The 24530-nt window shown below is 53.3% G+C and overlaps 1 protein-coding gene and 1 long non-coding RNA gene across 3 annotated transcripts in view; one reads left to right on the forward strand and one right to left on the reverse strand.

Annotated features, from left to right (window-relative positions):
• Nucleotides 1-2044, reverse strand: part of SAMD10 (sterile alpha motif domain containing 10) — a 46839-nt gene extending 44795 nt beyond the window's left edge. The window contains exon 1 of one of the 2 annotated variants that reach the window (XR_012154632.2): nucleotides 801-2044. Coding sequence is in view for 1 of the 2 variants with exons in the window: in XM_073308983.2 (XP_073165084.1) it covers nucleotides 801-891 (91 nt within the window). In the remaining variant the exon portion in view is untranslated. The remainder of the gene's footprint in view (nucleotides 1-800) is intronic. The other variant, XM_073308983.2, reaches the window with a different exon arrangement.
• Nucleotides 402-2410, forward strand: LOC140896895 (uncharacterized). Its single transcript, XR_012154633.2, has 2 exons — nucleotides 402-566; nucleotides 2216-2410. It is a non-coding gene; the product is annotated as an uncharacterized LOC140896895 (long non-coding RNA).
• The last annotated feature ends 22120 nt before the right edge of the window (nucleotides 2411-24530 follow it).

Here is a 24530-nt window from a genome sequence, read left to right on the forward strand (position 1 = left end):
GGGGCTGTAAAGGGGAGGCGAACTTTTAGCACCTAGGGCGTAGGGCAGCTCCTGGAAATTGCACCGCCTGGATGTGATGGATGCCTGAGTCTGGTGAAAGCACAGCCGGGGGGAGCCAGAGACCACTGTGCATGGAAACCGGTCCCCGGGGATGTCCTCTGCGAGCCCTTCCAGCCCAGCGCACCGAGCCTAGACAATTGCTTCGCTCATTGTCCTTCTACCGCAAGGCGATTGAAGTCTTTCCCCCCCCGGGTCCGTATCGCTCCAGCGGACACGCTCTTCTCTATCTGACCCCCCCCTCGCCCCGAGGGGTCCCACCCACAACCAAAGCACCCTAACGCCTGAGCTAAGCGCCGGCCCCTCCCTCCCTGGCACTCACGCCCCTGCCCGCCGCAGCCCGCGCTTCCAGCTCCCGCCCCGTCTCATCCTGCCTTTACTCCTCCTCGTTCAGTCTTGCAAACCCAGGAGCGCCCGGAAGAAGCTCAAGACACCTCGCCCCCCCCCCCCACGCCCCACAAGCCTGCTCTGCTGGGGCTCCTGCTGCACAGGGGACCGACCCCTGCAAGGTCTGGAGGCCCAGATAAAGGAGGGGAGGGGAAAAAACACCCCCGGGTCGAAAGCTTGCGAACCGCCCCCCACCTGGTGCATCCCGCGGAGGGCCGGAGCCAACGCCAGCGCCAGGCCGGGCTCTGCCCCCCGCCGACCCCCTGCCCCTCGCAAGCGGCGCCTGTGGCTTGGGAAGAGCATCCCCAGCTCGACCCAGCGTGCCGCCAGCCAGCGCCCGCCCCATCGCTCTTTACCGTCCATCTCGTTCGGGTCGCCGCAGCTCCTTTTCAGAGCCCCGTCTCGGCCTCTCGGGGGGCTGAGCTTGGCTCGAAGGTCGGTGAACATCAGGCGCCCGGCTCCCAGCGGGAGAAGGAGAACCGTGCTGGGGAAGGAGGAGGACCTAGCCCGCTGCCCCGAGTCCAGCCGCGGCCGCCTCCCGCTGGGCGTGTGGGCATCCAGCCGGGCGCCGGCTTCTCTCTCTCCCGCCCGCCCCAGGGGGATCCCACTTCGGGCACTAAGAATCCGCCTGCCCGGCCCCGGTCGCTGCCCGGCCGCCTCGCCTTTGTGTCCCCGGCGTGAGAGCCCCGCTACGCGGCTGGCTGGAGGGAGGGGGCACCGGCGCCGGCATCCCAGCAAGGTCACCAGCCCAGCCCCGCCGGGGCGATGTCCCAGCCGCCTCCTGGCCCCGGCTCCTCGGCCGATCCGGCTCAGGGAGGAGCCTGGGCGAAGGGAGCCGGTCCGTCCTTCAGCGCCCGCTCGCCCCTTTCGGCCGGCGGCGCCGGGTCCGCAGGCAGCCGCCCTCCCCCTGCGCTTGCAAGTCCGTCAACAGCTGGTCGCAGGATCCGGAGAGGTCAGGGGGCCGCTCGGCCGGGTCTCTTCCCCTCGGGCGCCTGGGTTCTCTGCTCCGGGGTCCCCCCGGGCTGGAGGGGATCGGGGGAGCGGTGCAATGGTCACCCCCAGGCCCGCTGCGTCTGGCGGGTCTCCTTTGCGGCTGTGCGCTCCCTTCCCTGGCGCGCTCTGCAGGGCGCTGGTGGGTTTCACTCGGCCACACGTGCCGCCGCCGCGGCTGGTTTAATCCTGGCTCTGAGCTTGATCCGGGCGGACAAGGGAAAGCTGCTCCGTTTCCAGCTGAGCAGCCCCCTCTCGCCTCTCTCGTGCGCCGCTGCCCCCGACTGACCCCCTCAGGGCAACAGCTGCAAAACCGAGCCCCAGGTATTCTCCGGGCTCCCAGGCATTAGTCCCCTGCAGCAGGGAAGAGATACACCCACTCCCCTTCCGCCCACGGTTCCACCTGGGCGGGGAGGCGCCGGTTGGAAGGACAGGACCTTTGTGGTAGCGTCCTGCGAGGGGACGCTCGGACAGGTCATCCGCTAATTTGCCTATGATTAGGGAAGCCCGGTCGGTTCACCATCGATGAGTGCTCGGCAAGCGGGGCGGTGCACCGCGAGGGAGGCAGATAGGAAGATCGAAACAAAATATTTCTTCCCCATCGAGCCTGGGGGTGTGTGTGTGTGTGTGTGAAAACCAATCATCCAGCCGCCTGGTACAAAATAGCATGGCCGTGCAAAACACTGGCAGTTAATCCTCAGATGTGCTGGAAACTAAACCCCCTTCCCTATCAGAAAGCCCATTCTCTTCACGGCACAAAGCCTCTATTCTCTCCCTCCAGATCTAGAAAGATGTACAGGATTTAAAGACTTGGAAGTTTCCGCAGTTCCTTGACAAGGTGCTATGAAGTGAAATGAGGAGTGAATAGTTCCTTCTGATCTATGCAACAAAGGAATCCTGCAAGCGGCTGGAAGGGGGGAAATATTTCACAAATGCCTCTGTAATAAAAACAAGAACTGAGTATTTCTGGCATGTAGGTTTCTAGCTTTTACTGTGTTTTTTCCTGGGTACTCTGAATTCAGCTGTGAATCAGTGATACTGGCCCTGGGAAAGCACCGGGATACTGCGAAAACCTGCATCCCACTGCTTTTATTAATATTGGTTATAAACCAATCTCATGATGGCATAAGATCCATCCAGATCAATGGGACTTATGCCCATAAGTGTTTAAGGCACTTTTTAAAACGCGATTAGACCCCCTCAGCACTTTCCAAATTTTTACACGGAGATTAATAAATATGACATCCTATTAACATGAGCCAGAGATGTCAAACCTGCCCAACCCCAACCCCTAACCGCACCACTCCCAACAGTAATGCTAGACCAGGATCATCCACCAGCTCCAAATCGCACCCGAAGGGGCCACCAACCAGCCCCTACGCTAAGTGTAGTGTGAGGAAACCTGCCGACCCCAACCATGATACTAGGCTGAGGCTACCAAGGGGACCCAACCAAAACCCTGACAAAGGTTGACCAACTGTTCCAAACTACAACCCCAGACTGAGGCCAGCGACTGATGCCACATGACCAGGGCAACAATCAGACCTCAGCCCTGTCAGTAGCCTGGAACCACCAGCCATCTCAAACCCTTGCCTGGAGCCACGTATTCAGCCATACCATAACCTTAGCTTGGAGCCACCGACTGACCTCAAATGTAACTCTCGACTGGGGAGCCCTACTGGCACCTCCACCACTACCTTGGCCAAATAGCCCCAGTGGCCCCTACCCTAAACATAGCCAGGGACCACAACAGAGCCCAACCCTAACCATACTCCACACTCAGCCTAGTCTGAGTACAGGCCCCCTGCCAGCCAACCACTGTCCCTAACCCAGAGAGCCCTACTAGACCCGTCCCTAACCCTCCAGTCCGGTCCATAACCTAGGGCCCCCTACTGGCCCCATCCCAAGGACCCGTACCGGCCCCAGTTTTAACCCTTGTCCAGTGAGCCCTGGGGGACCCAACCCTACCCAAAGAACCTCAACCAGCACCAACCCTGACTTTGGCTTGGGGACCTCTACTGGCCCCACCCTTCACCTCGGACATTGTCCAACCAGGGAGCCCATCTTACAGAGAAAAATGGAGGCACAAGGCAATTTCCATGAGCCACCGCGGCAGTTTTGCCAAGCGGAAATGTTCTGGTTTTCAGAAACGGAACTTTTTTTGTTTTTCAGAAACCATGAAACTGTTATCTACATGCGGGCTCTGAGCCTACAACCACCGATGCACGTGCTTAGCTTCATGTGTGATGTCACTGAAGTCAGTGGGGCTATTTGCGAATGTCAAGTTAAACATGAGTGTAAGTCTTTGCACGATCAGGGCCTAGGATTTGGGCGGGGAGGGGTTGCCCCGAGTTTCCAAACATCATTCCTACACACAGAGCTGAACTGGAGATTGCAATGTTGGGAGCAGTAGCAAAGGCCATTCTAACCACCTGCCAGGTTAGATGAGGTCCTAATAGCTGCTTGACATCCCATCTACACTAGCACGGTTGCTACCAGCATTCCTTTCCCACTGCGAGTAATGCTGTTGGGGAATATAGGTAAAGAAAGCTTTCTGTAAACATCTCTCCCTCTGTTTAGAGACCCTGTTATCTATTACTTTTTAAATCCCAGTAGTTTAAGGCTCTGTCTGTACACCATGTCCACAGTCTTCCAAGAAAACTGTGCTTAAAAAATGGATCTGGGGAGAAAGAAGCTAACGCCATTGGAAAAATGTTTGCAGACCAAGCCCAACCGTGTTTATTACGAAATAAGTGCTTCCCTGTTCTGAATTCATACTGTTCTAGCAGCAATCAGGGGTCTCGGGGGAAGTTCTAACAAGTTTGTGGGCACAGGGCTTGGAACTCCAGTCTATGCAATGCAAATCTAGGGTCCTTTCTTGAATTCCTTGACGTCAGTGGGAGGGTTCAGCTGCAGTCCAGGACTGTGTCTCTGTAGAGCAGCATTTCACTAACCTGTAATTTCATTTTATTTGTCCGCAACATTCCTTATCAAGGAAGCTGCTGAAATGAAGGGCCAGTGTGCAGTGCAGAGAAGCAAACAGTTGTTGGAACAAGAGCTCTGCGTGCACACGCTCTGGGCTCTTGTATAATAAACCTAACCCCATTTTAACCCTGGGGTTTATAACCCAGGGGTAACCAGGTGCCTGCCAGCGGTGAAGTGTCTCTTATACACTTCCTATATAAAACCGAGTAACTCAACTGTAAGCATTTGCTCTGAGAGGAGAGCGATCAGAGGAAGTCTGACCCTAAAAATACATTTCTCACAGGTGCCAATTCAGAATCAGATAATAACAAATAAATAAAATAATAATAATAATAATAACAACAACAACAATAATAATAATAATAATAATTCTGGACATTGTAAAGTTAGATGATTTTTTTCAATGGAAGTTTGCTATTTTCAGTCCATTCTCACACTCCAGTAAAGCAAATGGCTCTGTTTGCTCTAGTGAAATGTCGCAGGCAGTCAGGGCTCAGTATCTAGGTAAATCCCCTCCTCCATCTTAAAAAGGAAGCAGTGTGCTGATCAAGATATTTTGGATGATTGCTTTCATATTTTCTTCTTCCTCCTCCGGAGTCTCAGCTCCAAGCCACTTCTATTGGGGCAAGGTAATCAGCACTGCCAATCCCAGCATTTCCACAGTCATGAGTCAGAACCTCCAAGATCATGAAATTAAGAAGAAAAAAAAAACACTCCTGATATTTAGGCCAAAGAATAAATCCTGGGTTTGGGTCTGACCCCACTAGGTTCCCCACTCCCTCTGTCAGGCTCCCAGAGATCCCCATTCCTGCACCCAGTCACCCAGAGCCCAAATCCCCTGGCAGGTTCCAAGAGCCCCCCCATGATCCCAGTCTCCCCACTTCCCGGGTGGGCTCCAGCAGCTGCCCCTGTCTCCAGTCTGCAAGGGAGGGGACTTCCTCTGGACCCTTACTCCCGTGAGCTGTCCCTTCCCAGCCTGCAGTGGAGAGTGAGTGCTACCAAGCTTGGAGAGAGGGGCCATTTCTGAAGCTCTGCCTTGGTACTGCAAGGCAGCGCAGTGGCTTCTAGCAGGAGAAATGGCAGGTGGCACAAGCAGAATTCCTGTGTTTTATTGAGAGCCCCCCAAAATCAGCTACACAGAGTTGACATTATAGTGTAATTAAGAACAGCCCTGGGGGAAGGAGCCATCCAGAGACTAGCAGTGATGGGGTCAGTATGGTACCTATGCATCTTCATACTTGAGCCTAGTACTGCTAATTCCCTCTCCAGGCACAGCACGGGTGTCTCCCCTGATGTCCCAGACAGGTGCCACCCCAGCTGAGCTATCAGATGATAGCAGTGGCTCCCAGGACAGGAGTGGGAAGTGAATGGGGTGAGTGGAGCTGGTCAGAAAATGGAATTTCCATTCTGCTGTCAATCCCCCTTTGCAATTTGTTTTGTCCAGAACTGGGATGAAATCTTGTACTATTTCGATTCAGAAACATTTTGTTTCAGTAATGGCAAACCATTACAACAGAGACCATTGACATGTATGTTAATAGAACAGCATATGCATTGAAAGGAAAGACTCCATTTTTATTTCAAACCTTTTCCATCAAACATTCTGTTGAAATTGACATGTTCCCACAAAATGTTTCAGTTTCAACAAACCTGCATTTTCTGGGGAAACCTGCCAGACCAGTGCTATGTGACAGTAATTAAGCACAAGCTTTTCTCCCTCCAGCCTAAACCCTCGGATGCAATCTTAAAGGAGGAAGACGAGATAAAAAGATTTCTGCCGGAAGTTATTTGTATAAGGAGAAAAATGCAGGAACAGAAGTGGATAATTTCACCGTTACTTCACTCACACATTCATTAATGGAAACCTCTCATCAGCCGGAAAAATCATAGCACATGATGGGAATAAATCAAAGAGGCCATTAAGTATATCTAGAATCTAGAGGACATTATTAACCTTTGCCATCAGCATTCAATTCAATACTATGTCAAGGCCCATCAGTGCTAATGAATCAGCCGCATTTGATGTCTCTCCTTTTTATTCCGTTGTACTTAAACAGGGTAGGCCCTGAATTTTGGTTGGGGAAGGGTCCCCTGAAAAGCAAAAAATCGTCCTCCGTCTCAGCTTATGATCAGGTCCCATATCCCCCTTGGGGTGCCCTCCTGCCTAACCTGTGATCCCCTCCCTCACCTCTGTGGAAGGTTGCACAGCCTCTGGTGATTGTCCTATAGGGGCCAGAAAGTCAGAAGGTGGTGTTGGAGAGCTATTTTCCAGGCGGGCAACTGGTGATTTCAGCTGCTGGTGCCAGAGGTGTAGAGGACATAGAATTGGGAATGATTCCAAGGCTGGATGACCAGGGAGGTGGGTAGGTAGTGTGACGATGTGACGCAGCAGGGAGGGGGGAGTGTTGACCTGGGAATGTGCCCTGGGGATGGGAGACCTGAGAACCTGTCACCTGAGCCAGGAGGGGGAGGGGGAGGTGACACCTCTGCCCAGGAATGTGAACAGGGGCTGCAGCAGGGAACCTGCTGGGTGAGTTTTTAGTTTCAGTTTGGGGCTGGGTGGAGGAACACAGGGAACCCCAGGGCTGGGGTCTAAGCTCCCTGCTCCCCCAGAAGGACGTGATTGAGGGGTCCTGGTTGTACCCACAAGCTCTGTTTTTGGACTGTGTTCCTGTTGTCCAATAAACCTTCTGTTTTACTGGCTGGCTGAGAGTCTCAGTGGATCCCAGGAAGAGGGGTGCAGGGCCTGGACTCCCCCCACACTCCGTGACAACTGGTGGCAGCGGTGGGATCTACTGCACCCCGTGAACGGCGCTTCCTGCAGTAAGTGACTGGGGAGCAGTAAAACGAAGGGGAATTGACGGGGACCAGGCGTGCTGAAGATTCAGAGAGAGACGGTTTCGGGGGGCGGTTAACCCCTGGGAATGTGTGACCAGAGAGAAAGACTTTTGCAGTAACAGGGTCCCCCGGGGGATTGCAGCGAGCGGTCCCAGGGGCGGAGGAGTCTGCAGCTCGACCCTGGCAAAGAGTCGGTGACCTCAAGAAGGACTGGCACACGAGGGGCTTTTCCTGGAAACCGTGGGAAGCTGCCCGGCCTGCGAGTGGCCAGCAGGGAGATGTACGCTAAACGCCTGAAGAGCGACCTGGTGGAGCTGTGCAGGCAGAGGGGGCTGCGCATCGGGAGGTCCACCAAGGAACAGCTGATTGCCCAGCTGGAGGAGAGGAATCGCTTGGATGACCCGATCCCTGTCCCTGAGGGAAGCCGCCCGGCAGACGCAGCGTGGGCCCTGGGGCCTGACCGGGCTGGGAGGGGTCAGACTGCTGCTGAGGACATCCCGAGACCCTTCCTACCTATGTCCGGGGGAGGGGTTGGGGGAAGCCCGGCGAATACCGAGGGCACCCTGACCCCGGCACCCAGCAGGGGATCCTCCCGGCGGAGCTCCCCATCCCTGGAGCGGAGGCGGCTGGAATGGGAGAGGGAGATGAAAATGAGGGAGCTGGAGGATCATGAAAAACAACATCAACATGAGCAGGAGGAGAAGGAGAAACAACGTCAACATGAGCGTCAGGAGAAGGAGAAACAACGTCAACATGAGCAGGAGGAGAAGGAGAGGGAGCGTCAGGAGAAGGAGAGGGAGCGTCAGGAGAAGGAGAAACAAAGACAGCATGAACTGGAGCTGGCCAGGCTGAGGAGCAGTGGGGCCCCGGCTGCGGCTGCGGTGAGTGCGGGGGGACCCAAGACTGCAAGGAACTTTGATAAGTGCTTCCTGGCCCAGCGGAAGGAGGGGGAGGACATAGATAGCTTCCTGACGGCCTTTGAGAATGCCTGTGAGCTGCACAGGGTTGACCCTGCAGACAGGCTCCAGTTTCTCACCCCCTTACTGGACCCCAAAGCCGTGGAGGTGTACAGCCGGATGAAAGGGGCGGAGGCAAGGGACTATGAACTGTTCAAACAGGCCCTGCTCCGTGAGTTTGGGCTGACCCCCGAGATGTACCGGAGAAGGTTCCGGAGTCAGCGTAAAACGCCTGAGGTCACCTACCTACAACTGGCCAACCGGATGCAGGGGTATGCCCGCAAGTGGACAGCTGGGGCCCGAGCTAAAGAGGACCTGCTGGACCTAATCGTACTGGAGCAACTGTATGAACAGTGCCCGTCCGACCTGAGGCTGTGGCTGGTGGACAAAAAGCTCGAGAACCCCCAGCACGCAGGGCAGCTGGCCGACGAGTTTGTGAACAGTCGGTCAGGGGGTAGCCGGGAGGAGTCCCAAAAGAACAGACCCCCCCCGATGCAGAGAGAGAGTCACCAGGGGGCCTCCCAGCGGGGAAATAGGGAGAACCCCCTCCCAAGGGGAACGCCTGGTGTCGGGCCCCTCCGACCCGCTCGAGGGGACCAACGTGACCTGAGCTGCTATCACTGTGGCCAGAGAGGCCACGTACGGTCCCAGTGCCCCGGGCTCAGGGACAAACTGAGCAGACCCAACCTACCCAGGGTTAACTGGGTAGGGACCCAGCTGGACGAGGGGCAGACGACCCAGGAAAGGGGGCCTACCAGTTTACCACCTGCCCCGGAGGGAAGAGTACCCCAGGCCAGCTCCACCAGAGGGCTGGAGGCTCTGGACTCAGGGTGCTCAGTTTACAGGGTGGGCGCGGGGCTGTCCCTCCGGAGAGAGTGCCTTGTTCCCCTGGAGGTGGATGGGAGGAAGGTCAATGGATACTGGGATACAGGCGCGGAGGTGACGCTGGCCCGGCCCGAGGTGGTGGCCCCAGATCAGGTGGTGCCCAACACCTATCTGACCCTGACAGGGGTGGGCGGGACCCCATTTAAGGTGCCCGTGGCAAGGGTACACCTGAAATGGGGGGCCAAGGAGGGCCCCAAGGATGTGGGGGTACACCACCATTTGCCCACTGAAGTTTTGATGGGGGGAGACCTAGAGGACTGGCCAAGCAAGCCCCAGGCCGCCCTGGTTGTGACGCGTAGCCAGAGCCGGCGAGGGGCACTGCGCCCTGACCTCGGGGAGGGTATCACACCAGAGGCGCAGGACCCTACCCTGGTGGGGAGGGAGGGCCGAGGGGCACGGCTCAGAGAGGCGGAGGCCTCGGACCTGGCCAGCGAGAGGGAACCGGGCCCCATCCCTTCCCCAGCCGCTGAGTTCCAGGCCGAGTTGAGGAAAGATCCCTCCTTGCGGAAGCTCAGGGACCTGGCCGACCTCAGTGTGGTACGGACCATGAGGAGAGGCTGCCAGGAGAGGTTCCTGTGGGAGAAGGGGTTCCTGTACCGAGAATGGGCTCCCACAAGGGAAGTAGAGTCCTGTGGGATCAGGAGGCAGCTGGTGGTCCCCCAGAAGTATCGCCGCAGGCTCCTGTACCTGGCCCATGACATCCCCCTTGCAGGGCACCAGGGAATCCGGCGCACCCGGCAGAGGTTGCTACAGAACTTTTACTGGCCCGGGGTCTTTACCACGGTCCGGCAGTATTGCCGATCCTGTGACCCTTGTCAGAGGGTGGGGAAGGCCCGGGACAAGGGGAAAGCGGCTTTGAGACCTTTGCCCATCATAGAGGAGCCTTTCCAGAAGGTGGCCATGGACATCGTGGGGCCTCTCAGCAAGACGACCCGGTCGGGGAAGAAATACATTCTGGTGGTGGTAGATTTTGCCACCCTACCCCGAGGCAGTGCCCTTAGCTTCCATTGAAGCAGACACCGTGGCCGATGCGCTCCTGACCATTTTCAGCCGAGTGGGGTTCCCCAAGGAAGTCTTGACAGACCAAGGCTCCAACTTCATGTCGGCCCTGCTCCGGTGCTTGTGGGAGAAATGTGGGGTCCGGCACGACTGGGCCTCAGCTTATCACCCCCAGTCCAATGGGCTGGTGGAGAGGTTTAACGGGACGCTAAAGATGATGCTGAAAACCTTTATGAACCAGCACCCACAGGATTGGGACAAGTACTTACCTCACCTGCTGTTCGCGTACAGGGAGGTGCCCCAGGAGTCTACCGGATTTTCGCCTTTCGAACTGTTATATGGCAGGAGGGTGAGGGGCCCCCTGGACCTGATGAGAGACGAGTGGGAGGGGAAGGCCACTCCCGATGGAGAGACAGTGGTGGAGTATGTCCTGATCTTCCGAGAGAGACTGGCTGAACTCATGGGCCTGGCCAGGGAGAATCTGGCCAGAGCCCAGAGGAAGCTGAAGGTCTGGTATGACCGCACGGCACGGGCCCGTGCCTACGCCACCGGGGATCAGGTGATGGTTCTCATCCCAGTGAGAAAGAACAAACTACAGGCCGCCTGGGAGGGCCCTTTCAAGGTCGTCAAGCAGCTCAATGAGGTAAACTATGTGGTGGAGCTGTCAAACCGGGCACACCACCGCCGGGTGTACCATGTGAATATGATGAAGCCATATTATGCCAGGGGGAATGTGGTGTTGGCCGTGTGTGGACAGTGGGAAGAGCAGGGAGATGACCCTTTAGTAGATCTATTCCCTGGGACCAGAGCTGGTTTCCCCCTGGAAACAATTCCCCTCTCGGATCAGCTAACCCCTGCCCAGCAAGCTGAGGTCAGGGAGGTGCTGCATCCGTACCGACAGCTGTTTTCCAACCAGCCTGGACGCACTAATCTGACTGTCCACCGGGTGCAGACAGGGTCGCACCCGCCGATAAGATGCTCCCCCTTCCGAGTCACAGGGAAAACTGCTCAGGACCTGGAAAGAGAGGTCCGGGACATGCTGGCTTTGGGGGTGATCCAGCCATCTGCCAGCCCTTGGGCCTCGCCGGTGGTGCTGGTCCCCAAAAAGGACGGGTCGGTCCGGTTCTGTGTGGACTATCGGAAGCTCAATGCCATCACTGTATCTGATGCCTACCCCATGCCCAGGCCGGACGAGCTCCTAGACAAGCTGGGAGGAGCTCGGTACCTTACCACCATGGACCTTACAAAGGGCTACTGGCAAGTGCCGCTGGATGCAGATGCCCGACTGAAATCGGCCTTTATCACCCCTCTGGGGCTCTATGAGTTCCTGACCCTGCCTTTCGGCCTCAAGGGAGCACCGGCCACCTTCCAGCGCCTGGTGGACCAGCTCCTGAGGGGGATGGAGAGTTTTGCCGTGGCGTATATTGATGACATCTGTGTCTTTAGCCAGACCTGGGAGGACCACGTGTCCCAGGTTAGACAAGTGCTGGACCGACTCCAGGGGGCTGGGCTGACTGTAAAAGCGGAGAAGTGCAAGGTGGGGATGGCGGAAGTATCTTACCTGGGCCATCGGGTGGGGAGCGGCCGCCTAAAGCCGGAACCAGCCAAGGTGGAGGTGATCAGAGACTGGCCCGCTCCCCACACCAAAAAGCAGGTCCAAGCCTTTATTGGGATGGCAGGATACTACCGAAGATTTGTGCCCCACTTTAGCGCCATCGCCACCCCCATCACGGAGCTATGCAAGAAGGGGAAGCCAGACAAGGTGGTCTGGACCGAGCAGTGCCAGGTGGCTTTCCGGGCGCTGAAGAAGGCTCTGGTCAGTGGCCCAGTTCTGGCAAACCCAGACTTTGACAAGCCCTTTGTGGTGTTCACCGACGCCTCAGACACGGGACTGGGGGCGGTGTTAATGCAGGAGGATGAAAAGGGGGAGAGACACCCCATCGTGTATCTGAGCAAGAAGTTGCTACCCCGGGAGCAACACTACGCGGCCATCGAGAAGGAGTGCCTGGCCATGGTGTGGGCCCTCAAGAAACTAGAACCCTATCTCTTCGGGCGGCACTTCACCGTCTACACCGACCACTCTCCCCTGACCTGGCTGCACCAGATGGAAGGAGCCAACGCCAAACTCCTGAGATGGAGCCTGCTCCTGCAGGATTACGACATGGACGTGGTCCACGTGAAGGGAAGTGCCAACCTGATAGCGGATGCGCTGTCCCGGAGAGGGGGCCCCGAACTTCCCCAGGTCACTGGTCAGCGTGACCCCGCTCAGTTCAGTCTCAAAGGGGGGAGAGATGTGACGATGTGACGCAGCAGGGAGGGGGGAGTGTTGACCTGGGAATGTGCCCTGGGGATGGGAGACCTGAGAACCTGTCACCTGAGCCAGGAGGGGGAGGGGGAGGTGACACCTCTGCCCAGGAATGTGAACAGGGGCTGCAGCAGGGAACCTGCTGGGTGAGTTTTTAGTTTCAGTTTGGGGCTGGGTGGAGGAACACAGGGAACCCCAGGGCTGGGGTCTAAGCTCCCTGCTCCCCCAGAAGGACGTGATTGAGGGGTCCTGGTTGTACCCACAAGCTCTGTTTTTGGACTGTGTTCCTGTTGTCCAATAAACCTTCTGTTTTACTGGCTGGCTGAGAGTCTCAGTGGATCCCAGGAAGAGGGGTGCAGGGCCTGGACTCCCCCCACACTCCGTGACAGGTAGGTATGGATATTTTATGAGCATAAAAGGGAGTTAAATTCACTGGAGATTTTAGTCCTTGCCAAAATATTCTCTTAGCTTTACAAATATTCTCAACAGTGAGAATGTTGCATGGAAAAAGTCAGAAAATTGTATTTAAAAACAGTAATCTATACTCAGCACGCTTAAAGGAGGAGGAAAGTTCACCTTTAACTCCAGCTTATAACTGTAGTGGTAGCAGTCTACAGGGCTAGGAAAAGCTAATCAGGATTATGTCAAGGCAGCAGAAACAAACACTAATAAAAATCCAATTGAATATAAATGACTACTGGTCTCAGTATAGGGATTTTATCCGTTTTCAGCTGTCACTGCAAGCTACAGAAGGGTGACCCCCGTCAGCCATGGCTTTAGCAAAGGGGGAAAAGGTATTTTTGTCAAATACAAATGTGCAGAGAGGCTAGTTTTATTGGGGCTATAGTCTTGCAATATTCGTGCTTCTTCCTTCTCCTCCCCAGCCTCCTATCTCAGTCCCGTTAAATTATACTGTTGGCTTTGTTCTCCTCGCTTTCATCATCCTCAAGCACCATTGTCAGCTGCAATGCAAAGACAGAGGTGACACAATCCTAGTGGCTTAATGGAAGGACTTTGTAATGTGCGCTCCCTTGATAATATATCCATGCTGCCTGTTCCTTTGGGAGCTCCAAATGCATCTATCCATGTCTTCATTCATTACTGAGTGTCCTGCCTGCTCCTGGAGGTTCTGATTCCATTCGTGGGAGGGCTTGTGTTATTATTTCTATTATTGTAGTACCTAGGAGGCCTAGTCAGGACCCTCTTGTGCTAGGCGTTGTACACACACACACACACCCACACCACAAAGACAGTCCCTGCCCAAAAGAGCTCTCAGTTTAAGTGCCCTCAACTCCTGTTGTCTTCATTGTGAGTGGAGAGAGCTTATCAGCTTGTAGAGGATGCTCAGCACTCTGCAGGGGTTTGTCAGCCAAGAAGGGAAGCAGTACCGGAAAACCCGACCCTCTTGGATGGCAGAAGAATCTGGCCTTGAACCTCCTGCCTCGCCACTTATACTACCTCCTACTCCCCCAGGGGTATTATAGAGTCTTGCCGCAAACCACCGCACATCATGGATGAGACCCTGAGAATCGGCACCAGGACGCGCGCGAACTCCATAAGCCCAGTAACGAGTCCAACAATGGAAACCTCAATGGAAGGGTGAGCTAAGGGCCAGCTGGTCCATTGAAAGTACTGGTGAACTCACTCACTTTAGTGAGCACTTACGCAAGTGAGTCCCACTGGAGGCAGTGGGTCTACTCACGTGAGTACATGGCCACAGTTTGCCCTTGAAATGGCAGTATGTAACCCTGTGACACACAGGAGGCCAGAAGCCGACAGCCTTACTCTCAATGACTAGTTCTTTACTCTGCAAGCTGCCCCACTGAGATCAATGTGGCTATGTGCCTATTAAGATAAGGCCCTACAAAGTTACCCAAGAAGGGTTTCTAAGCCCCTAGCTGCTAACCTGCATGAGAAGTATAGTAGTTATATACGTACGTGTGACCTGAAGTTTTCACTCCCTTGCAGGACTGTGATTTGAGTGCTTGCTACCTTTAATTGCGTATGGCATTTGATTTATTATTTACACTGCTTGATTATAAAAGGTAGAGGACAGCTTGAATTGATTTGCTGTGCTCTGATTATAACTGCATGGTGTTATGTGATCTGATAAGTGATAGGTACGTACTTGTGAACCGCAAACCATCAGCCTGCGATACAGTTATATTACACCCCAAAAAAACTCACACTGAAAGAACATTAGTGAGGCTGCAAAGTCCAGCCCTCAAAATTTAAGAAATGCCAGAATTAAGGTTGCCTGTGCAACCTTAATTCAGCCCCCTTGGGCATATGCATTATGATGCAGTCTTTTATTATGTGGTCACATCTATTTTTAACCACAGGACCCCTGCTTCATTCAGTGCACAGGTTGGACTTGCTCTGGGGATGAATCAGGGCTGCAGAGTAAAGGAGAGCATTGTCTGGAGAGCTTGCTCAGTTGTTGCAGACCCACATATAATTCTATATGCAACAACCAGCAGTCCCTTATACATTCTATATTCCCAATCAGTGATTGTTTTGAGTCTATTAATAATATTCCACACCAACTGTCAGCTCCATGTGCTTTACAAATAATTAATGTGAAGGAGCTAAGTATTATTACCCCCGGCTGGGAAGATTTGAGAAATCACCGAACTGCTCTGTGCCTCAGTTATCCCTTCTCTAAAATGGCTTTAGGAAGTCTCCTCTTTCACAGGGAATCTATGAGGGGTAAGCCAAGAATTTCAGAAGTGATTAGTGATATTGGGTATCCAACTAGAGACACCTTAAAGGGTCTTCCAGAGGGAAGGAACTCAGTGCTTTCTGAAAATCTTTAAGGTATCTCAAGTTCCAAAATCATGGGTCTCTTTTGTGATAAATCTTGGCTTTATTTGGTAAAGTCCTTGGAGATCTCTGGAGGAATGGTGCTGTAGCCATGCTAAGTATTATCATTAGCTGGCTGCTGGCAAGAAACTACTGCCCTTTAGCTTTCTCTGGGCTGTCCCTAAAATGGGGATTATTCCCAGGAAGCTGTTAGCTGACATTCACCCAGTTTGCACCATTTCAAAGGGTGCAAATTCTTCACAGAGGAAGCTTTAGAGACAGGCAATGTTCCCTCTAATTTTTTACATCCATGTGCGGAATGAATTTTGTTACGTGCACCAATATGGAGGTGATTTGTAGCAGGGGTGGGGCTGAAGGGTTTGGGGTGTGGGAAGGGGCTCAGGGCTAGGGCAGAGGGTTGGGGTGTGTGTATGGGGGGGTGAGGGCTCTGGCTGGCGGTGCAGCGTCTGGGGTGGGGCCATGGATGAGGGGTTCAGAGTATGGAAGGGGGCTCAGGGCTGGGGCAGAGGGTTGGGGTGCAGGGCGGGTGAGGGTTCCAGCTGCGGGTGCGGGCTCTGGGGTGGGGCTGGGATGAGGGGTTTGGGGTGCAGGCTGCCCCGGGGCTGCAGCAGGGAGAAAGGATTCCCCAGAGCCCTCTCTTGCTGCAGCAGTCCAGGGCCGGGGGAGAGCGCCTCTCCCAGCCGGGGCAGCTCCGGGGCTGGGGCCAGGGGAGAGGCACCTCTCCCCACCGGAGCAGGCCTTTATAGCCCGCTGTGTGGCCGCGCAGCTTAGACAGGATTTATGAGACAGACCCTGCTAATTGTCTCTGATATAGGCAGGCTTAGGCAGAATCAGGTTTTGCAGCCAGGGGTAGTGATGGGTCACTGGTGGTGGGCTGGAGAGCGAGTTTCCCCGTGTGCACCCAGCAGCGGTGGCTTCTGTCAGTGCCTCACTCTAGGCATTGTGACCTGGTGCACGGGGTTGTAATGCCATTGAGGTTTGGCCCGGCTATGACGGAGAGGAGGGATGGCTGGGCCAACTATGAGTGAGTGGCTTTGGGACCTGGCACATGGGGTCCCAGCGCCACATGACCCTCTTCACTATCTTGCAATGCTCAGGCCAGGTGAGCATGGGGCAGGTTCACGTTCCAGTCTTTGCGTCGGACAATTCCTTTTGTCAATTGCAAAATAGGCTTGAAAAGGTGCCACACGTACGTGAAGTTTCAGAGTAACAGCCGTGTTAGTCTGTATTCGCAAAAAGAAAAGGAGGATTTGTGGCACTTTAGAGACTAACCAATTTATTTGAGCATAAGCTTTCGTGAGCTACAGCTCATTTCATCGGATGCATGTGAAGTACATACATACAAGTACGTACATGTGAAGGCCACTGCGGGTGGCGGACATCATCCATGGCTCTCTTATTAGCTCTGCCACTGGGCGGAGGGGGAGATTTTCAAAGGCTCCAAATTCTCCCTGAACATTGATAGGAATTAGGCAGCCAGTTACCATTTGTGCCTTTGAAAGTCTCCCCTATGATCGGCAAGTTTTGAGCATCTGTTTCCCATCCTGAAGCAAGCAGATGTGGTAGTTGTACCCTGAGGGAGCCCCTCAGGATTGCTGCATGGGACTACTTAATATTTCAGGAAGTATATTTACCTAATGCAGAGTTGATTTCGCTAAGTAGGACATCCTGTCTTCTGAGGATTCGGCAGCACTGATCAAGTGAGAATAGTTTCCAAACGTGTTAATTTAATAGTTGACGAGGCAGACACAGGATTAAAAACAAGTCCTTTTTTATAGCCCTTTCTCTCACTTTCATAGCTGAAATCTAAGTCATCATCACACTGAGGCTTATAACGCAGCAACACCTAAACAGAGCTAGTTATTTGCAAAGTGCAGGGGCCAATTTCCCTGGATGTGGCTTTGCATTACATTCCGGGCTCTGGGCTTGACATCTCTGTTAGCATGAGACACCTCACTGTAATTTTTCCCCCTCCTGAGTTGCAGCCCTACCTTACACCTCCAAGGAGCCACCTGCAGGCTACATCTGTGCTCTGAACTAGGGGTGTGATTCCCTGCTTGTGTGCACAGACTCTGGTAGCTCGAGGAGAGCTAGCATGAGTATACATAGCAAAGCCATGGTAGCATGGGAAGTGGTGGCTTGGCTGAGCTGGGCCAAATGGGTGGGTTTGTAGCTAGACTGCTATTTCTAAATACGCTAGTTCTCGCCGGGAGAATTAGTACACGAGCTGGGAGTCACTCCCCCGCAGCGAATAGCATAGATGCGGCTTTAATGTTGTGCACAAGTCATAGTGTGTGTGCAAGAGAAACAGAGGGCTGGTCTACACTTGAAACACTGCCTCGGAGCTGTGCGGCTGGAGCGCTTTAGTGAAACCGCTCTATGCCGCCAGGTGAGAGATGGTAGCTATGTTGGCAGGAGAAGCTCTCCCACTGACAGCACTGTCTACACAGGGGGTTAGGTTGGTGTAACTGTCACTTTGTCTACACTACGAGTTTATGTCGGATTTAGCAGCATTAAACTGAATTAACCCTGCACCCATCCACACAATGAAGCTATTTTTTTCGACATAAAGGGCTCTTAAAACCAATTTCTGTACTCCTCCCCAATGAGGGGATTAGCACAGAAATCGACATCGCTGTTTCAAATTAGGGTTAGTGTGGACACAATTCGAAGGTATTGGCCTTTGGGAGCTATCCCACCGTGCACCATTGTGACCGCTCTGGACAACACTCTGAACTTGGATGCACTGGCCAGGTGTAAAGGAAAAGCCCTGGGAATTTTTGAATCTCATTTCCTGTTTGGTCAGGTGAGCTCATCAGCACAGGTGACCATGCAGTCCCAGAATCGAAAAAGAGCTCCAGCATGGACCGAACGGTAGGTACTGGATCTGATCGCTGTATGGGGAGAGGAATCCGTGCTATCAGAACTCCGTTCCAAAAGAGAAAACGCCAAAACATTTCAAAAAATCTCCGAGGCCACAAGGGACAGAGGCTACATCAGGGACACAACACAGTGCCACGTGAAATTTGAGGAGCTCAGACAAGTGTACCAGAAAACAAAAAGAATCAAATGGACCCTCCGGGACAAAGCCCCAGACATGCCGCTTCTATGCTGAGCTGCATGCAATTCTAGGGGGGGGCCGCCACTACTACCCCATCCCTGTCCGATGATGGGGTACTCTCCACCATGCCTGAGGATTTTGCAGATGGGGAATATGAGGAGGAGGAGGACGAGCTTGAGGAGAGCACACAGCACACCGTCCTCCCTGACAGCCAGGATCTTTTTATCACCCTGACTGAAATACCCTCCCAACCCAATGAAGCCGGAGAAGGGACCTCTGGTGAGTGTACCTTTTTAAATATAATACGTGTTATAAAAGCAAGCATTTTTTAATGATTAAGTAGCCCTGAGGACTTGGGATGCATTTGTGGCCAGTACAGCTACTGGAAAAGTCTGTTAACGTGTCTGGGGATGGAGTGGAAATCCTCCAGGGACATCTCCATGAAGCTCTCCTGGAAGTACTCTAAAAGCCTTTGTAGAAGGTTTATGGGGAGAGCAGCCTTATTCCGTCCTCCATGGTAGGACACTTTACCACGCCATGCTAGTAGCAAGTAATCTGATATCATTGCATGACAAAGCCTGGCAGTGTATGGTCCCAGTGTTTGCTGACATTCAAGCAACATCCGTTCTTTATCTCTCTGTTATCCTCAGGAGAGTGATATCGTTCATGGTAACCTGGTTGAAATACAGGAATTTAATTAAGGGGACATTCAGAGATGGCTGTTCCTACTGGGCTGTTTGCCTGTGGCTGAAAAGAAATCCTCCCCGCAGTTAGCCACGCGGTTGTGTGTGGGGGATATTGGCGCTGAGCTGTTCGCGTTTGGCGAGCAGGGATCTTCCCTGATACCAGCCACGCGGTGGGGTGAGGGGTAAAGCAATCATCCCAGAGAATTGGATGGGGGGGAGGGGTTAGTTTGGTTTCTGCTGCTGCACGTTAACAGGAAAACCGCAGCACTAAATGGCCAACTTAACATGCTTTGCTTGGTTTGGGAGAGGAGGGCGCTGCTGTTATGAAGGTTGCAGAAGCCAAAAGACTATGGCTTACCATGGTGCCTGCAAGCCGAATTCTGTTGCCCAGCACTGCGTGTGTGATCTCTAACACCAAAGCCGCAGGCCCTCAGTATAAGATGCAAAATGCAACCTTGTACCAAAATCACATGTGCCACGTAATGTGAATAGTGTTGTTCCCCGTGAAAGAGTATAGCCATTGTTCTGTAAAATGTATCTTTTTAAATACTTCACTCCCTTTTTTTTCCTCCAGCAGCTTCAAATGTTTCAAGCCTCCCTCCTCCGTCCCAAAGGCTATCTCAGATAAGGCGGCGAAAAAAACGCACAAGCAATGAAATGTTCTCTGAGCTCATGCAGTCGCCTGGCACTGACGCAGCTTAGCAGAATGTGTGGAGGGACACAATAGCAGGGTATAGGAAAGTGGCTGATGAACGTGAGGAGAAGTGGTGGCAGGAAGATCAGGGGAGGCATGAGGCAATGCTGGGGCAACTGCAGGATCAAAGGGACATGCTCCAGCATCTGGTGGAGGTTCATGAATGGCAGCAGGATCACAGACTGCCTCTGCAGCCCGTTTAACCGCCCTCCCTCCTCCCCAAGTTCCATAGCCTCCTCACCCAGGTGCCCAAGAACGCGGGTGGAGGGGAGGCTCCGGGCACCCAACCACTCCACAAGAAGTTTTAAAGTGGCCTTTTCCTTCCCTCCTACCCTCCTCCCACACCCCATCTGGGCTACATTGTGAGTTATCTCCCTATTTTTATAATTAATTAATAAAGAATACATGTTTTTTAAAGGATAGTGATGTTATTTCCTTTGCAAGCAAGCTGTGATCGAAGGGGGGAGGGCAGGTGGCTTACAGGGAATTTAAAGGCAACCAAGGGGGCGGGTTTTCATCAAGGAGAAACAAACAGAAGTGTCACACAGTACCCTGGCCAGTCATGAAACTGGTTTTCAAAGCTTCTCTGATGCGCAGCGCTTCCTGCTGTGCTCTTCTAACCTCCCTGGTATCTGGTTGCACGTATTCAGCGGTCAGGCAATTTGCCTCAACCTCCCACCCCGCCATAAATATCTCCCCCTTACTCTCACAGAGATTATGGAGCACACAGCAAGCAGCAATAACAATGGGAATATTGGATTCGCTGAGGTCTGAGTGAGTCAGTAAACTGCGCCAGTGACCCTTTAAACGTCCAAATGCACAGTCTACCACCATTCTGCACTTGCTCAGCCTATAGTTGAACAGCTCCTGACCACTGTCCAGGCTGCCTGTGTACGGCTTCATGAGCCAGGGCATTAAGGGGTAGGCTGGGTCCCCAAGGATAACTACAGGCATTTCAACATCCCCAACAGTTATTTTCTGGTCTGCGAAGGAAATCCCTTCCTGCAGCCATTTAAACAGACCAGAGTTCCTGAAGACGCGAGCGTCATGAACCATTTCCGGCCATCCCATGTTGGTATTGGTGAAATGTCCCTTGTGATCCACCAGAGCTTGCAGCACCGTTGAAAAGTACCCCTTGTGGTTTATGTACTTGGCGGCTTGGTGCTCTGGTGCCAAGATAGGGATGTGGGTTCCGTCTATGGCCCCACCACAGTTAGTAAATCCCATTGCAGCAAAGCCATCTAGGATGACCTGCACATTTCCCAGAGTCACTACCTTTGATAGCAGCAGCTCAGTGATTGCATTGGCTACTTGCATCACAGCAACCCCCACAGTAAATTTTCCCACTTCAAATTGATTACCAACTGACCGGTAGCTGTCTGGCATTGCAAGCTTCCAGAGGGCTATCGCCAATCGCTTGTGAACTGCGAGGGCTGCTCTCATCTTGGTATTCTTGTGCTTCAGGGCAGGGGAAAGCAAGTCACAAAGTTCCATGAAAGTGCCCTTAAGCATGTGAAAGTTTCGGAGCCACTGGGAATCATCCCAAACCTGCAACACTATGCGGTCCCACCACTCTGTGCTTGTTTCCTGTGCCCAGAATCGGCGTTCCACGGCATGAGCCTGCCCCAGTAATACCATGATCTCCAAATTGCTGGGGACTGTGGTTTTAGAGAAATCTGTGTTCATGTCCTCATCACCGCGCTGCTGTTGCCTCCTCGCCTGGTTTTTCAGGTGCTGGTTCTGCATAAACTGCACGATAATGCGCGAGGTGTTTACAATGGTCATAACTGCTGCAGTGAGCTGAACGGGCTCCACGATTGCTGTGCTATGGCGTCTGCTTGGGCAATCCAGGGAAAAGAGCATGAAATGATTGTCTGCTGTTGCTTTCACGGAGGGAGGGAGGGAGGGTTGCCTGACGACATTTACCCATAACCACCCGTGACAAATTTTTGGCCCCATCAGGCATTGGGAGCTCAGCCCAGAAGTCCAATGGGCAGCGGGGAGTGCGGGAACTGTGGGATAGCTACCCCCAGTGCACCGCTCGGAATGTCGACCCTTGCCATGGTACTGTGGATGCACATCGCCGAATTAATGTGCTTAGTGTGGACGCATGCACTCGACTTTATACAGTCTGTTCCCAAAAATCGACTTCTGTAAAATCGGAGTCCTTTCATAGTGTAGACGTGACCTCAGGGTGTGGATTCTTCACACCCCTGAGCAACATAGTTATACTTGTATAGGGCTGTAGTGTTGACCAGCCCAGCCTGGGTTTAAGACCTTTCCCCATATATTTATGGGCTTAATTACTCCATAAAATCACTTTGTGTAGACACATTAGTTAATTGCACTCGCAATTGACCAAGGTTGGTTATTTGCATGAACAACCTTGGTAACAACACATATAAATTAAGCATGTAATTGCCACACTCTTTGAGAACCTTCTCCTTGGAGCCCATGGCTACTTGCCACTGACTTCTATACTCCCACTGAAATCAATGGGGAGGTGCTCAGCATCTGCAAGGCTTGGCCATTGGAGGTTTGCCCATGTAAAGAAAACAGCAGGATTTAGTCCTTAGTAATTACCCCCAAGCTCCAGGAGTCTGTATGTCTACACACCAAAAGCTGGGTAGGGGCTAGCTGACCCGAGCTAGCTTGATTCAGTTAGCAGGAGTAACAACAGCAGTGAAGATGGCTCGCCAGTGCGCTCTGCTCTGAGTTCATACCCAGGGTCCACATGGGACTTGTTCTACCTTCGCTGTCCTCACTGCTATAGTTACCCTCTCTAGGCTAGCTCATGTGCAGACATACCCTTGGAACTATACTCAGGAGATCCTAAACTAACCACCCTGGGACCAACCCCAGATTTGTGGGAGAGAGATAATCACTCATTATCCATTTGCTTTGCAGGGCATGGTACTCTAGTTACATTACTTTCTATACACATGTAGAATTCTGAGTTTCTCTGTCAGATAAAGCGCTAGACGGCTTTGGAATCCTGGAGGAAAGGACCAGGGGTTCCCAGAACCTGGTTATAACCCCTCCACTGTTTACAACAGATCTTGCCAAAGATGTTAAGAAAATACCATATGCAGCTCCGAGGGCAACAGAGGTCCTAGGGGACAGCCTGGCTTTGCCTGGAAAGGTGTCCTCACTAGCCGTCTCCACGGAGACACTGGGCTACTCATCAGGCTGCTCGCCCCGCTGACAAGCCTGCAACACTGGAGGATTTGTAAAAAACAAGAACTCAATCGGAGATGGAAACAGACCATGCCTTGTCCAGAGGAGTGACGGAATAGTCGACCGGCCCTGGCTCCCAACTCACTGGAACAGAATAGCGTGGGCAGAGGCCAGATGAATGCAACCCGCTAAGCCCACCCCAGCTCCCTCGTCTTGTATTTCTTTTGTCCCAGGAGAAGAGGGCAACTTGGTGGTCCCTTCCCTGTTGTTAATGCTGAAAATAGCCCAGCTCAATGGAAAAGGAAAGGCCTGTGCCAGTCTGGTCCTGTCCTCTGTGGCATTTGATTTTTCAGAGGCTCAGAGGAGGGCTTGTGTGATAAAGGGGGCATTGGAAATGTCATCATGTTAATTTCAGTCTGGTGGGAGCAGCCAGAGCGTGACTCACGGTCACATGCCTGAAGTTCGACAGCTTGGCTCCCAGCTGCTTTCAGTGTTAACAGCGGCCCATGGAGACTGGGGATCCCAACACACAAGCGGTGCCCCATCTCCGGCCAAGCAGGCGGCTGCTTTGGATACTGGGATCTGCTCTCCCTATGGCCTCTTTGTTAAAGAGGACAGATGCTTTTTTCAAGAGGGGAGTATTGTAAAGTAGGGCCTTCAATCTCCGTGGACGGTGCCCTCTGTAGCAAAGAGTTTACAGTCTGTCCCATTTTCAACTGTCCCTTGTGCTCCTGGCAAGAAACCAGCGTGGATCCTTGGTAAGGCCAAGTTTGGACACCCTGACTGTCTGGGAGTTCCCTATGCCACTGGTGGGTTCAGCTGTTGGCTGCATTTGTGCTGTACACACCCGTTGTACGTCTGTAAGGGAGTTACTGTGACAGTCCTGGAAGCATGGTTCTGATGTGCACCTGACACGGTAGGGGACAGAGAACGATGTTCCAGAGGCAGCAGTGGGATGGGGGAGATGGAGCGTGCCTTGAAAGCCAGAGGAGAGGCATACAGCCTCGGGTGCAGAAGGCTCTGTGCCTCAGGTGGGCCCCTTGAGAGCCATGTAGATCTGCAGGGTTTGGCTCCTGCACTACAGAGACACAAACCCCACTCTTCTGCTGGTGAAATTCACACGATATTTCTCCGGATTTGTCCTCCTACGCGTTTTTCAGGACGGCATCCTCGGCGTTAGGACTGCAGGGCTGTACACGTGAGGGACTGGCAAAATGAGAAGACTCAAGGTACATACAAACAGACTCTATAGGGGAATGGAGGAAACTCTTGGGAAGCTGGGAATTGAAAAACACATGTGTGACAATTCCCTCCCGGGGGCCACCAGGAACTGGGATTCAGCTGAGCCCTCTGTCTCACCAATCTGGATTCCCTATCACACTGTGATGTTGTGATGAGCTGCAAAGCCCTCCAAGTTTGCACTCACACGAACATCCACAGGCAGGGGCCACACCCAGCTGTGTTCATGAATGCTCTGCCAGCCACTGCATGAAGCAACAATAGAGAGGCTTCAGCCAAAATACTCCCAGCTCCGAAGCCTAGGACCCAGGAGCCTGGGCAGGGTAGTGCAGCCTTCCCCCTCCCTGCGCCATCCATCTGCTTTGATGCTGAGAGGGAGGAGTCACTCCTAAAACGGGGGTGGGAAGCTGATCATCTATGGGGGCGGTTCCTGGATCAAGTGAAACAA

Source organism: Lepidochelys kempii, chromosome 13 (assembly GCF_965140285.1).
Source record: "Lepidochelys kempii isolate rLepKem1 chromosome 13, rLepKem1.hap1, whole genome shotgun sequence".
NCBI classification, from domain to species: Eukaryota; Metazoa; Chordata; order Testudines; family Cheloniidae; genus Lepidochelys; species Lepidochelys kempii.